Source organism: Stegodyphus dumicola, chromosome 12 (assembly GCF_044657685.1).
Source record: "Stegodyphus dumicola isolate Sdum_Otavi_A_Nest chromosome 12, ASM4465768v1".
In the NCBI taxonomy this organism is placed as follows: Eukaryota; Metazoa; Arthropoda; class Arachnida; order Araneae; family Eresidae; genus Stegodyphus; species Stegodyphus dumicola.
The window spans coordinates 38,171,672-38,189,476 of NC_140779.1; the positions used below are offsets into that span (position 1 = coordinate 38,171,672).

The following is a 17,805-nucleotide window of genomic DNA, read 5'->3' on the forward strand; positions in this document are numbered from 1 at the left end:
CTGTTCAGTGGCGTAGCAAGCATAACTAGCGCCCGGGGCAAAATACCTTTTTGGCGCCCCCCCAAAAAAAACACTTTCAGTAATATAATGTATAGAATAGATTCGTAATAAGAAAATAATGCAAATAATAATAAAATGCTGAATCTGCCATAAAATACTCAAAAATATATTAAGAATAGTCACTACCTAACTACATTATCCTTGAATTTGGAAATGCATCTGTGTCGGCGAAAAAATCAGACATACGATGATCTAGAATTAGTTAAAAATGTGTTATTTATTTTACATATTTATATAAGTGTTTTTAAACAATTAAAAGTTTAATATACATTATAGATAAATAAATAGATATGTGGCAACTTTCCTACTACAACTCAACTCTGCCAGTCTGGTAACCCATAGCAACCAAAAACAAAATAATATTTATTCTATTCAATTGTTATAATTATTTAACGATCAGTCTCAAAAAATTGTACTACCATAATTGGTGACCCGTATTTATTACGAATAGCAATCTTCAATGTTGCACAAATATGGAGTTTATATATCAAAATTCTGAACAGCAGTAAGTTACCCAGTGTGATGGGATTCAAATAAGACATTTCACATGTGATTTCAAGCGTTGTACCATATTCCAATGAGTCAACATATTTTTGTCATAATTTCAGCGGATATATGTATCGTCTGCTGCATTTGAGCCGCCAGTTTCTCTGATTTCAAGTACCAAAAAACTGTGTCATTATATAAATATTGATTATTTTTCTATACATATTATTACTGTGCATATTTGATTGATCTAAAGTGGTTGACAACGGTGCTGCTTCACAATTGGCGCGAGTGGCAGCTAAGCCACCACCTTTTTGTCGCCGAGACCCATCGTTATGGTTCATTCAATTGAATGCGCAGTTTAAATTGAGTCACATTACTGCCAACGAAACTCGATTTTATACAGCGATCTCCGTGTTAGCATCAGAGGTACTTCAATCAGCTCTTGAAATAATTTTGAATCCACCGACGACGGACAAATACACATCTTTAAAAAAATTAATTTCTGTTTATGAAGAATCCGAGACAGTTAAAATCCAGCAGCTGTTGCACGATTTACAGTTGGGTGATATAAGGCCTTCTCAATTGCTGTCTAAAATGTCAGACTTAGTCGCCGGTAACCTAACGGATAACATTCTTAAAACATTATGGATGAATAGACTCCCATCTAATATGCAAACCATTTTAGCGGCCAGTAGCGAGCCACTTAAAAATCTTCCCGAAATCGCTGATAAAATTCACAAGCTGGCCATTCCTGCGCAAATACACGCAGTGCAGGCTCCTGGGTCAGGTATTGTGGCGTTACAGGCTCAAATTGATGACTTTTTCAAACAGGTTGCTCAGTTAGTAGCCATTCAAGCTGAAGCTTTTCGCGCAACCGCTCCACATCACGTGGTCGAAATACACGTCGTAGCCCACTGAGGTAACGTTATGAAATCCCTCTTCCGGGTATTTGTTTTTTAGCACCACAAATTTGGAAACAAGGCAAACAAATGCCACCCACCGTGTGTCGTTATAACGACCAGGGAAACGAGAAGGGCCGTTGCTTGAAGTCATATATGACAGCGACCGGAATCTTGCACGCCTTTTCGTCATAGAAGAGAATTTCGTGCTTAAGGTTTCTTCTAGACACCGGGGCTGATATTTCTGTCATTTCACCACATTTTCACGAACAAAAGCGCCTTACCAAGTTACAACTTTATGTAGCAAATGGAACACCTATTCAAACTTTTGGTGAACGCCTGATATCTGTTGATTTAGGATTGCGCTGCAACTTCCAAATAGCCATTCATTATTAGCTACTGTCCTATTATTAGTGCTTACTTTTCAAAAAAATTTTCTTTGCTTGTCGATCTTAAGAATCGCCGTTTGATAGATTCCGCAACCAACTTAACTTATCCGGGAGTAATTCGCAATAGTCAATATTTGAGCATTAAACTGATTTCGAGTAACTCCCCATGGCATCAACTTCTCAGAGAATTCCCTACAATCACGCGCACAGTTATGGGTATTTCCGAACCCAAGAACGATGTACTACATTATATTGAAACTAACGGACCGCCAATTGCCGCTAAACCTAGACGCTTACCTCCGGACAAGCTTAAAGCCACCAAAGAGGAATTTTAATACATGATGGAACAGGGAATTTGTCGTCCTTCAAAAAGTTCATGGGCCAGTCCGCTCCATCTAAATGGTAAGTGGCGATTATCGCCGGTTAAATGCAGCTACCATTCCTGATCGTTACCCAGTCCCGCACATTCAAAACTGTATGCAAGTTTTAGAGGGAAAAGCTATTTTTACAACCCTTGATCTTGAGCGGGCGTATCACCAAGTGCCCGTTAACCCAGCTGAAACTGGGGTTATTACGCCTTTTGGACTATTTGAGTTTCCGGTCATGACTTTCGGCTTATGCAATGCTGCTCAAACGTTACATCGCTTCATGAATCAGGTGTTAATCGGCCTCGACTTTCGTGTACCTTATTTTGATGACGTCTTAATCGCCTTGTCTTCAGAGCAAGAACACATCACATTTGAGAACAGTTTTTGAACGTTTTCAAAGGTACGGTGTCAGTCTTAATCCTTACAATTGCGTTTTTGGCCAGTCAAGAGTATCCTTTTTTGGGCATGAAATTTCCGCTGATGGCGTTCGACCCGTTCCAGAGTCACCGCTATCCGCGATATGTCCGAACCATCTACAATGAAGGACTTAAGATTATTTCTTGCTATGCTCAATTTTTATCGACGTTTCTTACCTCATGCAGCAACCAACCTCTGAATTCTTTTTCGGTTGGAAGCAAGAAAAGCGATAAACGCTTTATAACCTGGACCACAGAATCTCGCGAAGCGTTCCAAAAATGCAAAAAGGATTTAATTTCGGCAACAAATCTGCAGTATCCTTCCGCATCTAAACCATTATCACCGCTTTCCTAGCGTCCCTTCGTGGTGTAGTAGTTCTGCATGCTGTGCCGGTACTCCAGAGGTCCGAGATTCGATTCCCGGCGAAGGCGGTTGCTAATTTTTCAATCTCTTTTGCTCCCAAAAGTCCTAATGTCACTACAGTGACGCCCGAACTGAAAGGGGTGTTGGATGAGGATTCTCCACACCTAGGATTTGGCGATTGGGTTCCCTAAAAACACCAGTCGCATTATACACGATATATTATATACATTATAAGCTATTTTTACCACTTCCCTAGCGTGCCTTCGTGGTGTAACGGAAGCACGCTGGGCCGGTATTCCAGAGGTCCGCGTTTCGATTCCCGGCGAAGGAATTGCATATTTTTCATCTCTTCTGCTTCCAAAAAATAACCTAATGTCTCTACACGTTGACGTATCAACAACAGGCATACGAGCAGTTTTACAACAGAAAGATGAAGAATTATGGAGACTCATATTTTTCTAAAAAAACTCTCACCAGCACAAACCAGATATAGCACTCACGATTGCGAATTATTAGCAATTTATGAAGCTGTCAAATATTTTCAACATATGCTAGAGGGACGAGTTTTCATGATCTTCACAGATCACAAACCCTTAACCTATGCGTTTCAACAGAATAAAACTTCTCCTCAAATGAGACACCTAGAATTCATAGGGCAATTTTCAACAGCTATCCGTTATATTGAGGGTTTGCAGAATATTGTTGCAGACACCTTGTCTCGTATTGAAGAACTAGCCGTTCCTTCGCCAGTAAAGTTTGCTGCCCTTGCGAATGAACAACACCGAGATTCAAAACTGCAAACCCTCTTGAAAAGCAAATCTTCCACCAATCTCAACTTGCAGCCTGAGCAGCTGTCGACTGGAAAATCACTTTATTGTGAAGTTCAGGATTCAAGATTTCGACCTTATGTTCCCTCCGGATTTCGCCGTGCCATTTTTAGTCAGTTACATCGTCTGTCACATCCTGGCATCAAGGCTTCGAAGAAACTGATACAGAAACGTTTCGTATGACCTAGCATGCAAAAGGACATAGCCAACTGGACACATTCGTGATTGGAGGGCCAAAGATCTAAAATTGTCAGACACACAACCAGCCAACTTAAAAATTTTAATTTGCCCTCATCTCGCTTCAGTCACGTGCACCTCGACTTGGTCGGGCACTTATATTTATTAATAATAATATAATACATGGATACAATTAATTATTATGTATACATTTTTCTTACCTTGGATGAAGCAAATTCATCATTTACTTCATCAAAGTCGACCCTTTCTAATTTTTCTCTTTCCACACTTAAAAATGCTAGATGACTTAGGGGATTTTGTCCCATCGCTGAATGTAAATATGTGAAAATTTATTTTAATTTGCTGAAAGAACGTTCATAGTTAGCATTTGATAATGAAGTAGTAAGTAGTATTTGAAGTGCGACTCTTAGGCTTAGAAAAACATTTACTCCATAGATCTGTAGTGGAGTTTTAAGTTCTGTTTCTTTTCTACTGCGGAGTAACGTCATGCATTCACATTCAGTGCTCAAAACAGTTAAGGAATTAGGGGTTAGGATTATTCAATTATGGCAAAGCACACGAGGGCTATCTACCTAAAGGGAGGGATGTCTTCATGGAGGTCTTTCTAAGGGAAACTGGCTCGTATACACGTTACACATGGGGAAAACCACGAAAACGCCCATGCAGCCAGCCCGTTCGCGGGATTCGAACCTCGGACCGAACTACCAGTGTTCTGCGTCTTTACTGCTCGGCCGCTGGTGGGCATAATTAGAGGATATTGTGGGTTCGGTATGAAATAACCATATAATGGACAACCGTTTTGAACAAAATGAAATTGAAGAGATTATAAAGGAAAATTATAACGTTTACAAGTTGGGAATATGCGAATTTAGTCTGTGACGTCGAAATCTATGAGTTTTAGATAAGGAGTAAGGAGCAACCTGCAGTATTCCTTTTGTAATAGGAGATTAAAAACAATTGACATGCGTTGAATGCTTCGTAGCAGTGAATATACGATGTCTCAGCAAGATGACTTAGTTGAATCGGTAGCCAGGAAGGCCATCAGTCGTTTACAGGAGAGTCAAACGCAATCCATTGTAGCGGAAGCATTAGGAATTTCCTAAAATGTCATTTCCAGATTATGGAATCGGATTTTGGAAAGTGGATATGTTTGAGAAATCGTTTTAAAATAAAAAGCGGAACATATACGTGCATTTCGTTTTAAAAAAATATACCTCTACTTTGGAGAAATAAAGTGGTCAGGAAAAACGTTTTGGTTGATGTACTGCAAAGATTTTATTACACATTTTATCAGACAAATAATTAATTATAATAGTTATTAATTTTAAATATATTTTCCAGAAATCGATCAAAATTAAAACTGAAATTTTCCGGAAAATCTTGTTTGGAGACCATTTGGCGCCCCTGTACGAGCGGCGCCCGGGGCATAATGCACCCCCTTGCCCCCCCCCCTCGCTACGCCACTGTTACTGTTGAATTGAATTTTATGTTTAACTGCAAAGCACGTGATATTTAATTAATAAGGGTAACAACAAAAAACGTTAAAAAAATTCTCCTTTGGATGTAGAATAAAATCTGAAAGTTTTCATATTTTTTAAATTACTATAATTTTTTTTTGTCTTTCTAGTTTTATTATTAAGCATCGTTTTCTTCGCACTTATGTCTCATGATGTTCAACAATAAAAATCGCAAAATTTTTAAGACCTGCATAGCAGCATATTTCGTAGATTAATATGACATTTTGAACAATGTTTTTCCTCCTAGCATAGTTTTAGGAATTAACGTCAGCGTACACCATACTTTTACATTTTTTAAATACAGTGAAACTCCAATTATCCGTATCAATTGGGGCCGGACTCCATTCGGATAATTGGATTTTTGCCGAAGAAAGGGTCTACGTACACATTTATTAATTACTGTATGTACTGCATATAGAAATTGAGAGAAAAAAAACTACTTTTGAAGAAAGAGAGGTTTTAATTAGTTAAAATGAAAAGTACACTTCTACGTATATGTTAGATAGCGTACTGTACAGTACTTACAAATGTTGGTGCCTGCACTTAAAATTTCTTAGCTAGCCGCTACATGCTTTAAGGAATGACCAGCCAAGCTTCTGAGCTAAGATTTTAGCTTTTTCACAAAGAATCCGACCCGAAATTCGTTTTCCCACAGAACGTTGTTTCAAAAACCATAGAACGTTGTTTCAAAAGAAAACGAACATCTTCTATATTTTTGGTTGTTACTGCTTTCACTGATTTCTTAAAAAACTTCCATCTTCGTTTGCAAGCACTGACACGAAGTTTAAAAATGTATGTTTGCTCCTTTTAATGTCTGAAATCGTTGATTGTCCAACGCTACGTTTTCGTCTTAATTTTTTATTGGAGTTGTATTGAAATAAATATGCCTTAACTTTTGGATGCATGCCTGTCTTTCCCTGGGGAATAAACATTGGACGAAGGTGGAGACTTTTAAGGAAAGGAAAGCCTCCACCCGCATGTCAAAGGTGTTTTGTTCAACGAATTTATTAAAAGTGATCACTCTGGTCGTGCACGCGTAACATTAGTGACTTCCCATTGCAGAGTTCCTGTAGACTTTTTGACCGATGTAACTAAATACGGAGAAAGAAAATTTCGCTTGTACATAGTCTTACTTTTTTGTCAGATTGTTATCGAATCGCGGAATTTAGCGGAAAACTTTTCTCCTGTTGCATTCTGTTTGACAGCTAGATATCGGCAGGGCATCGAGGTCAGAAAGTGTTGGACTCTTCCACCTTTGTTTTCAAAGTTACACTTCTAGGTTAAATTTCCTTCCATACTCTGACACTGTTTCCAATACTTTTTCTATTCCATAGTGGCGCTTTAATCGATTTATCTTTTTTCATTACCTGTGGTGAAAAAAAAAGAATGCTTTTTGTATCTGTCGTTTTTTAAAGTAGTACATCGTACCATATATTCAGGGCTTAAACTCAGCCGAATGGCTGAACTATCTCTTAGCTTTAGAAGGAAATTGTAATTCCAGCCAGAGCCCCAAATTCAAGGTCCGAACTTAAAGGAAAAAAAAAAAAAAAAAAAGAACACCACTCACATATTCGAAACAATTTTTAACAATTTCCTAAGAAAAGAATTTTAAATCACTTTGGGAAACTCTGCGGAGAAATTATACTTCTCACTGAAAATTTTCTAAGATCACAGTACGAAAGTACGTACGTAGTTTGAAAGATCAACTTAATTTAGACGATACTTTTTATATTATGTAAATTCTGATAATTTCAACACGTTTAAAAGTTTTTTTCAAATAGGGTAGAAGGATAAAGCAGAAATGCTGCTTATTGAAGCTTTAAGTTAAAACAAATCATTTATATATTTCAGCTTCAAAGGTCCAACCTGATATTAAAAATTCAGATTTGGAAGAAATACTAAAAGGAAAAAATAGCAAATATTAAAATTACTGCTATTATATCCAATATAAATTCTCACAATATTAAAATTAAAAAAGTCTGATCTTCCTTAATATGCATACAGAAATGGGCAGATGGAGATTTACAATTAAAATAAATGAAACACTCAGTTTTTTTCTTCCAAACAGTTCTAAGAAATGCGGACAGTCAGACGATGACTGGTGGAAGGACTATCATGATCAACAGACTTGAATACAAAAGCATTTTTTTTGACGTTGTCGGATATAGAGCCTGTTCACGAAATGTACATATTGTACATGATATGGTTACATAAGCAGGAGAAATGCAGGAGCAGGAGAGATGAAAAATTAGCAATGTCCTCACTGGCACTCGAACACGAACCTCTAGAATACGCGTCGAGAGTGCTAACCACTACACCACGAAGGCATGCTAAGAAGGCGGGAGAAATACCTTATATACTCCCCCTTTTAAAGGGCGACTGGGGATTTAGGGAACCCAATCGCCAAATCCTGATGGTAAAGAATCATCCTTCCCCACCCTTTAGCTCGGGCGCCACCGTAGAGACATTAGGTATTTTTCGAAAGCAGGAGAGATGAAAAATGAACAGTGTCTTCGCCGGGACTCCAACCACGGACATCTCAAATTCGCTTCGAGAGTGCTGACCACTACGCCACGAAGCCACGTTAAGAAGGCGGGAGAAATACCTTATAAGACAAATAGAAATTTATAGCTCTAAAGTACTTGCCAAAAAATGCAAAAGTCAGTTGAATGTCGCAAGTAGATTGCTAAAATGTTTAAATGAGGAAGGTTGGGATTAAGCCAATAAGAGCTTGCATTCTATATTATTCAAATATTATTTAGTTTGTAAAAACCTTTTAACAACGATAACCAGCATTTAATTTTTTATATAAATATAAATCAGCTTTTTACTCATAGCTGAAACGATGAAAGGGTGGAAGAATGCATGAATGGGTGTAGATATAAATGGCACATGTGTCGTTTGTCATGGCAGTGTCTAGTTCTTTACATTGTAAGAATAATACAATCAAACAATTTCATCACATAAATTTATTTACATTTTTAATTATTAGTCAATCCGTAAATGTGTACAAAAATAAGTAAATGGATTCTTTCAATTGCTTAGCAGTTCATAAAAATAATAATAAAAAAATGTAAAATTTTACAATTTTATATTTCAGAATACGATAAAAAAAAGGGGAATGGTTGCGGTTTGATATCTCTGTTTATTATGGCGTAGTTCTAATATATTTTCCCTACAGCATGCTATTGTTACCTTAAATACTTGTAGCTGTCTAAAATGTAATTATTATGCGAGATTAAATAAAAAAAGTCTTCAAAATATGTGTTAAAACAAAAATAATTGGGCATTTCTAATGATATCATCAAGAACTACTACAAGTAGTATATATTTTGCATTGCCAGAATATTAAAAGGGGGAAATTGCGCTTCTGTTTAAAAATTATGACATTACAGGTACCAAAAAAGTAAAACACAATTAACGAAGCAAAGCAAAATTTTGTAATCAAATTTTAAATAATTGTTTTAAATCAGGAATTGTAATTTGTACTTTAAAATTCTTCAAACCATTTCTAGGTTAGAATCCCCTCCTATTTCAGAAATAATCACTTTTCTGTAAAATGCTTTTGGATAATTACTTGCATATGCTTAATTATGGCATTTTTGCTATGCCGCCTATTGCAGAAGTCTTAAGTACACTACATTTAGAACGTGAAGATTCGGATCTCTTCATATGGTAGAAAAGGTGCAGCACCCTTATGAAGGACAATTTTTAACTTGAAAAAGCAACTCTTATGAAAGTGTCTTATTGGGGCACCGCGGCTATGCAGAAAGGGTTTTGGGTTGCTATCGTAATTAACACAGCGAAAGGAAATCATTCTTGTTTGGCGGTATCCCAGGGTGAACGTACCGCCCCCTGCCGTTATGCAGCGATCTTTATAATCAAGAATTTCGACATCTTAGTGTCAAAAATGATTCTAACATAAATAATATATTGCTAAGTAAGAAATCCTCTTAAAAGCTTCATTTTCATTTAACCTCAGAAGATCAAATGAGCAAATTTCAATCTCAGATAGCCAATTCTATTTTACTTCAATATCTACATTAAGAATTTGTGCATTGGATCTGTATTTTCATTGACCATCTTGTGAAACTATCAGTTAATAAATGCTATTTGTTTCATAGATGACAATAGCAGATCTATGATTTGTTGATGGCTAAAGATAAGTAGTACGTTTATATCGATGGTTAAATTTGCGTTTAATAATATATAAAGAAAAAATTAAATAAAAAATTATGCATTCATAGCCCGAATCATTAGTTACATACTTTTACCGATGACAGAAAATATCTTAAATGCCTTTGTTTAATTTTTTTTATCAATATGTGTGTTTATATACAAATATTTAAATCATGGTATCAATAGGTTTATATTAATATACCTATCTATCATTTATTAGTTATTTTAATAAATAGGACATAATTCTTAGCAGATAAATGCACAATTTAACATTCAATTTTCTATGAATTTTATGTATGTTCTCACAGTTTATCCAAAGCGTTTGTTGAGATCTTTTGCATCAGATGTATAAATTCACAATTCATTACTTTTAGGTACATAATAAGACCAATAACTAATATTAAATATAATAAAGAAAAATGGAAATAATTTTCTACAAAATCCATCAATGTCGAAACCTTGCTTCTCGGATTCTTGAACAGAATTGAACACTTTACGATTGCTGCAAAATTTGCATCTCACATCGACAGGATATATTTTATTTCTCTGTAAAAAATGTACATTATTTTTAACTTAAAAAGATTTCATAAATAATAAAAGCAATTTAAAAATTTATACATTAAATAAATAAAATTCTGAATAGACACCATTAGATGCCTACTTCTAAATTAAAAAAAAATAATAATATATTTATACATGAGGACTCCCATGGTGTAAATGTTAGCACATCCAACTAAGTGGCAAGCGTTAGCACTGGAACTATCTTGCGCTGTAAATCTCAGCACAGGAAGGTTTATAGGACAAATATTGGCAAGGATGATGTTTATTTCTCGTGCTTCCTAGCTTCAAGAAATCTAGTGGTCGATAAATTTTTTCTAAAGAAAAAGGCATAATAGGACAAGGATTTGAAGAGGATGCCATTTTACCTAATATTGAAAAGATAATATTTATTCGAGTTTTTTTTCCTTTCGAATTCACTATAATCACAAGTGCTTTTATTTATTCGTCTTTTTTATCGTGTAAATGCATAAATTCTTAAATTTCGAATTGTCTTTCTCTGGAACAATCCTTTTTCCAATTTCTCTGGAATAATTCTTTGCTCTGCTCTAAAAATATTTTAAAACTGATACAAATATAAATCATAAATCTGTCATTCTTTATAAACATTTTGCCATTTTTATAGAATCATTTATTTTACAAAACAATTTACAAGTCTTTTACAAAACGTACTGACATTAGAAAGATATTTATGGAAGTGTGGATGGAGAAAAACTTACACCTGAGTAATAAAGTAACCTCTTTAAAAGTTTTCCTAATAAAAAAAGTCATTTATTTCCACAAAAAGATAAATTATAAATATTACTTCTATAATAAAACTCTTCTTTTCATCTTCTTGAAATAAAACCTTTTAACTATGTAACTGAATTATTTTTATAAATATACCTATTTAATGGTAATTTATGCAGAACTATTTCCTCCCCAAGTTATATCCTGACAAAAATCAACTTGCGCCTAAAAACAGATGAAAAATTTAATTACGTTTTATTTTTCTACTCCTGCTGAGTTACGTAACACATGCAAAGTCAATGCATGCAGCACAGAATAAATTCTCTAAAATAATGTTAGCAAATTAGGTGAGTGGTGTTTTTAGATACCAAGAACAAATTTCTCTCAAACAATACACATAGCTATTCCTCTCAAAGAATTATTTAAGGAATCTTAGCATGTAACGTCAATATAGGGCTAAATCTAAATCTAAACAAGTCAAATGCAAATGGGTATTACACTAAAGTTAACTTTCACTACTAGCTGAACCACTATCAGTAAACAAACATACTCAATGATTCAGTTTAAATCAAGTTTACTTCACCTCACCACATATATTAGAGTAAACTAAATACGAGAACTGCAACATCATCAATCATCTGGACCTGGATGTAGTCACCAATCATCTGGACTTGGATGTGAACACAAAATTGGCCTTTAACTGTCTTGTAAGTAGAATATTTAATTACTTCCTAATAGAGGCTCAAATCACGGATCGACCAACAGCTACTCAAAATCTGATCTTACCTACCAAATATACCTACGCGAAGCAGCGGCTATTTTCCAAGTGTCTTGCTGACCGGTAGTCAATGAACGTTAATTCAAACTCTCATAGTTAGCGAACTATTCTTTATATTAAACTGTTTTCTACTAATCTGTATAATCCCTTGAATGAGCGAGAATGTGACAAGCAGCCCCATCGGGGTAGTGATTAGCAACTCTGATTGCTGTACCGAAGGGCCCTGGTTCAAATCTCAGAGAAGACCTCTCGAGAGGTTGGTGGAAGGGGAAGAGGAGGAGACATTCGGACCCATCTCCCGGGGTGCTTTCTATCAAAAATTGGGGTGGAACTGAGCAAAGTCCTACTGTCACGATGTATGGTGCTCGAGGCTCTTGCCAACGACATGCGCAATCTTGCATTCCTTACCAAAATGATTTCGTGGGCTTGTTCTGATATTACTGTTAGACAAATGAGATAAGTCACAACAACAACAACAGAATGTGAATGAAAATAGAGCTATAGGAAAGATGCAAATTAAAATCAGATTGGTTAATGAAACTCAAATATAACGCTACAAGCGAACTCGAACGGCAGTGGACAACAATGCGGCTTCTAACAAATGTAGGACTAGTTCCTAAATTCTTCGGAGAAGCAACGGCGGACATTCAGTCCACCAAGTATGAATTTTCGTGGATTTAGCTTCGAAGTTCTTCTTCACGTGTTCCTAATTTACGTAACCCTTTGGCCTGAGCTAATATATGTGACATGAACTAAAATGTCACTAAAGCATCACTTTATTTGAGCTTAACTATGAGGAAACTTTCCAAAAAAAGACATTAGTTGTTGAGTAATGAAGGCCTGAAAGTTAGATGCGGAGAGTTAGTCAGTCTGTGCTTAGTTAGAGAGTCCATCGATTTGACAGTCGGTCAGCGAGTGCCGAGTGGGTCGTTGGGTGCACCGAAAGAGTCTCTTAGTGTATCGCGGTTAGTGCATCGTCGAGAGAGTATGTTCCAGTATTTCAAGAAAATTCACTCTCCTCACAAACTGAGTGTGTGCCTCATAGTGCAGGTTTTGCAGACAAAGATTTGATTCTAAACCTGGATACTTCTGCTTGTAAAGGATCGGACTCTATTCGAGACCCTGGTGCAAACACCGGAACTGGCTTTCAGGAAATAGAAGTAAATAAGCATAAACCATTTGCTAAAAGTATCGAGGTAAACTGTACACATGATGCTAACAAATTTCAGAGTGGTGAACAAAATTTTTCAGATCTCCCTGTGGATGAAAAGTCAAAAAGTACAGAATCTTCAGACTGTGATGGGCAAAACAGAAATACATCTGAGAACTGAAGTGGAAAAGTATTTGACACGAATAAGACTTTATAGAAAGACTGAGACTAAAATTCATTCTGAAGGTTTAATGTATATAATTTAAAATTGTTATGTATTACGTTATTGCTAAAGTCTCGAGAGTACGTAGAGCTCCGAGAGCGACCAGGCAGAGTCGGGAGCTGCACTCTGGTGCTTTGCCGTGAAGCTGTCTCCACCGTTATAACATGATAGTGCGAAGGGTGTGTCGCTGATCGCGTCAGCATGTTTTATTGTAGTTCTTCGACGACTGTGTAAACGTGTTATTGGAGCTGTTTTGTATAATGCTGGCCAATAAAGTATATTTCGATACTTCATCGAGTGTCGTCGTTATTCACTCCAAATCCGCACGAACCCCGTAACGACCGTAACGTAATAAAGAAGGAAAAAACGTAAAAATATATTTAATGATTTAACAGGTCAACAAGTCACGTGCCCTTTCACTTTTTTGTGATTCAGTGCCAACAGTGAAACGACATTTTGTTTCGAAGATTTTAAATTCCAGGAGTCAGTTTGGGATTTTGTATATTGAATTGCGATGGAATGTTGTATGACGATGCTTAAATAAATGTTCTTGTTTTGTATATTTGTTACAATATTTTAAAAAGATTCATTGCACGAATGCACATGCTGCTTGGCACGTTCATTGCTAAAACGATGCATACATCTTTCGTGATCGAATGAGTGATTAAACTTTCAAAAGTGTCTAAAATAAGAGTCAAAAGTTCATGAACAGAATCTGCTATTTTATCAACTTTCATTAACAATGTTTTTTATGGTATGTGTGTCGAGGTGCGTTTGTTCATCGGATGTGGATACATTTTCCAATTAATATTTATTCTATGTCTTGTTTTTATTGACCTACATTTCCCGCGGAAGTAACGTTTATACTTAATGATATTGCTAAGTGTTACGAAAAACTTTGTGAAAGCAAAGAAAAACTTGTCTCAAATTCTCAAAACTCTGAATCCAATTTAGAAAACTTTAGGGAAAAAAATGAAAGGATATACTACGACCATGAATTTTCCAAATATGCATTTTCAGTGCAGCCACACTGATCAAATCCAAACTGCCATGTTCCTTTTAATAATAGCGACTTCTTGTAAATGGGAATTCTCAGAGAGAACCTTGCCCCACCAGTGACCGAGCGGTTGAAGACTTCTGAGCATTGGCAAGTTCGTCCTAAGTTCGAAATCAGTGAACGAACTGACTGCACATACTTGGTTTTCTCCATGATTAACGTCAACAGGAACTGGTTTTCCTTCGAAAGCACTTCCTGAAGGTATTCCTCCTGTGATGCTTCTTTGGCGATATGAAGCAACTCCAATGATGGAACACAGCAATAACTTTTATTTAACACTAAAAAAAATGGCGACATACAAACAAGAAGAGAAAACATATTCTATCATTTAAAAATAAATTATATTCTTCGTGCGAGAGTCGCACGAGGCACTCGAGTCTGGTTTCAAATATTGCCATTCACAAATACCTTAATGTTCATCTATTTAAATTATTTAAACTACAAGATTTTAATATTATTTAAAGCTGTTACAACCTCTCCCCCAACGGAGAGACTTTTACCGAAGGGAACATTTCTGTAAATTTCGAAAGTTTATAAGTTCAGCTTGCTCAATTGCTTAAAGAGAAAAGATAACTTCTCTCATAAGTTTCCAAATTTTCAGGCCGAAAATTTTAAATTTTAAACAAATATTTTTACACCACATTTAAAAATAGGAAGAAAATGGACAGTGTTCAAATTAGTCTTCTTTTTTTTTCTTGACGGCGCCTAGATCTCTTCCATGGTGGACCAGTTCCTCGGCTATAATTCACAGCAAAGCTTTTCCTCGGTTCATCTGAGCCTTTCGGATAATATTCATTTGTCATTTGCTTTCGACAATTGTTTTCTTCGTCTATTAGTAGCGGCTTTGATATTAAATCAAAAGCCAAAAGATGATGATAACTCTGCATTGCAAAATGTTTCTCAATATTAATTTCTTTATCGTTTTTCAAATTTTCGTGAACGTCTTCCTCTTTTAATTCTGGTGATTTAACTTCTTCTTCAAATACATCTCTGGATGCTTTATTTTCTTCCTTCATCGGTTCCAAGATCTGCTCTTCAGCTATTTTTCTTTTGCTTCGAGCTCTAGTAGAAATGGCATTAAAATGGTATCACTAAGTTTACGTTCAAGTGATAAACTAATAAAATAAGGCAGTTCAGTGTTAACAGGAAGTAATAACCTGATATCACTAATATTACGTTCAGTGATGAACTAATAAAATAAGGCAATTCAATATCATCAGGAAGTAATAACCTGGTATCGCTAATATTATGTTCAGTGATGAACTAATAAAATAAGGCAATTTAATATCAACAGGAAGTAATAATCTGGTATCACTAATATTACGTTCAGTGATGAACTAATAAAATAAAGCAATTCAATATTAACAGGAAGTAAAAATCTGGTATCACTAATATTATGTTCAGTGATGAACTAATAAAATAAAAATACGCACGATTATTCGATCTCGGTCGGTGCCTCCAAAATAATTATGACTGTGATGCTTCTTTGGCGATATGAAGCAACTCCAATGATGGAACACAGCAATAACTTTTATTTAACACTCAAAAAAAAAAAAAAAAAAAAAAAAATGGCGACATACAAACAAGAAGAAAAAACATATTCTATCATTTAAAAATAAATTATATTCTTCGTGCGAGAGTCGCACGAGGCACTCGAGTCTGGTTTCAAATATTGCCATTCACAAATACCTTAATGTTCATCTATTTAAATTATTTAAACTACAAGATTTTAATATTATTTAAAGCTGTTACACTCCTCTTTCACAGATAGCCCTGGTGTGCTTTTCCATTTCAAATAAATCTAACCCAGAAGCAACCACTAAACTTTTGTGAAATAGCCTGCGCTCTGATTCAGTTGAACATTCAAATATATACACACATTTTTGTTATTATATTGACAGCGTAGATCAAGATTCATATAAAAATACTGAATCCTCCATTTCAATTAAGCCAATCATCCAATATATTATCATTTGTTTTGTTAGTCTTAAAACCCCAAAAGATAAAATTTCACCTGTTGTTTTATCTGAGTCACCCCTAAATTGATTAAAATTAGAAAATAAATTTTAGCTCTTGTAATCAACAAGACTTATGGCAATCAGAAATCAGATTTGCTGATAATTAAAGTCTGTTCCATAGAAGATTTTAGCAAAGCAGCAACGCATTTTAAAATGAAAAGTGCCATTCTACGTTTATGTAAACGTAAAGAAGAGAAAACAATGAAAGGGGTAATTAAAAAAATTATTCTATAATACGGACCCCAATGAAATAATCAGGGAACTAAGGGAAGCTGGCTTTCCAGTCATTAATGCCCAGCAGTTTACGTGCATGTGCTCTGCACAAATTGTGAATATCCCAGTTTTCATACCGAAACTTACTTATGATTTTTTTTTTAAATCAACAATCGGCTCACCAAAATCTGGCCGATAAATTCGCTGAAGTGCATAGTTCGACCCAGGTTTAAAACCTGTGGACGGGCTAGCTGCATGGTGTGGTCTTCTTCATACGGAACGTGAATATGAGCTAGTTTCTTTCATAAAGACCTTCACGAAAGTATCCCTTCTGTTACGTAGAAAATCCTCGCTTACTTTGTAGAAATTAATCAAAACAAATGAAACCGTAAACTCCAAATGAAAGTTATAGACATAAATAAGGATCCATGCAGTGTTATAAATACCAGCGACATGGTCATACGCATGAAGCTGTCATAGTAGCATCTTATGTGGTAGTTGTTCTAACATTTTAATATTTAAATACAGAAAATTGAATCTCGGCTTGACCCATAAGGTATAAAACAAGTTATTACAAAATGTACTGTTTCCTCAGGAAAACACCTGCCCAACATCAGATTCTAACCGAATTATATAAAAAGGAACATTAAAATTATATAGGTTGAGGAACTAAAAAAATCAACCTAGCATAAATTATGAGCCAACAGCCTTACATGGGCACTTAACCCTTTCCGGCACGCTACCTTTTAAAGTTGAAGTTTTGATTAAAAAAAAAAAAAAAAAAAAAAAAAAAAAAAAAAAAAAGGGTAGGCTGTCGTCTAATTAGGCCTAGAGGAGTACACAAGTAAAATTTTGTGAAGATAGCACTTATCTCTTTGTGCCCAAAGTGGGCACACTGATTGAATAGAGCTTCGAAAAGAGTGCTGAAACGAGCCTTGTTGTCAATGAACTGACCGATGGGATGCGGAGAAACAAAGAATACGGACTCTCAGTTGTCCTAGATTATCGGTGAGCCCGGTCTGGGCACATGTAGGGTTTGCCGTTTGATTTTAGGCAAGATTTCAAGGTAAACATTTAAAACTAATATAGAATAAGGATATTAGCATACAGCCAAAAAATAACATAGAAATTTCTTTTCAAACAATTCCTTTTATACCCTAAAAAAGTCTGGAAGATTTCTTTGAAAAATGAGGGTAAACTAAACTTAAGAAACTAAACATGGCTAAAATATTTGGACTTATTTGTGGTGAGCTGCCATGTACTACAAATAAAGAAGGTTCAGAGTAACCTATAGTAAGCTATATATCCTTTTTCATTCAATTTTTCTGTGCATACAGAAGAAAATTTTTAGGTGTTTCCAGACCGGGAACACT

At 35.5% G+C, this 17,805-nt stretch overlaps 1 protein-coding gene across 1 annotated transcript in view; it reads right to left on the reverse strand.

Moving 5' to 3' along the window:
* Nucleotides 1–8,487: 8,487 nt before the first annotated feature.
* The window catches only part of LOC118194741 (glycine receptor subunit alpha-2-like), a 149,399-nt gene continuing 140,081 nt past the window's right edge, over nucleotides 8,488–17,805 (reverse strand). The window contains exon 8 of the mRNA XM_085827636.1: nucleotides 8,488–10,252. Coding sequence (XP_085683762.1) covers nucleotides 10,061–10,252 — 192 coding nt within the window. The 3' untranslated portion in view covers nucleotides 8,488–10,060. The remainder of the gene's footprint in view (nucleotides 10,253–17,805) is intronic.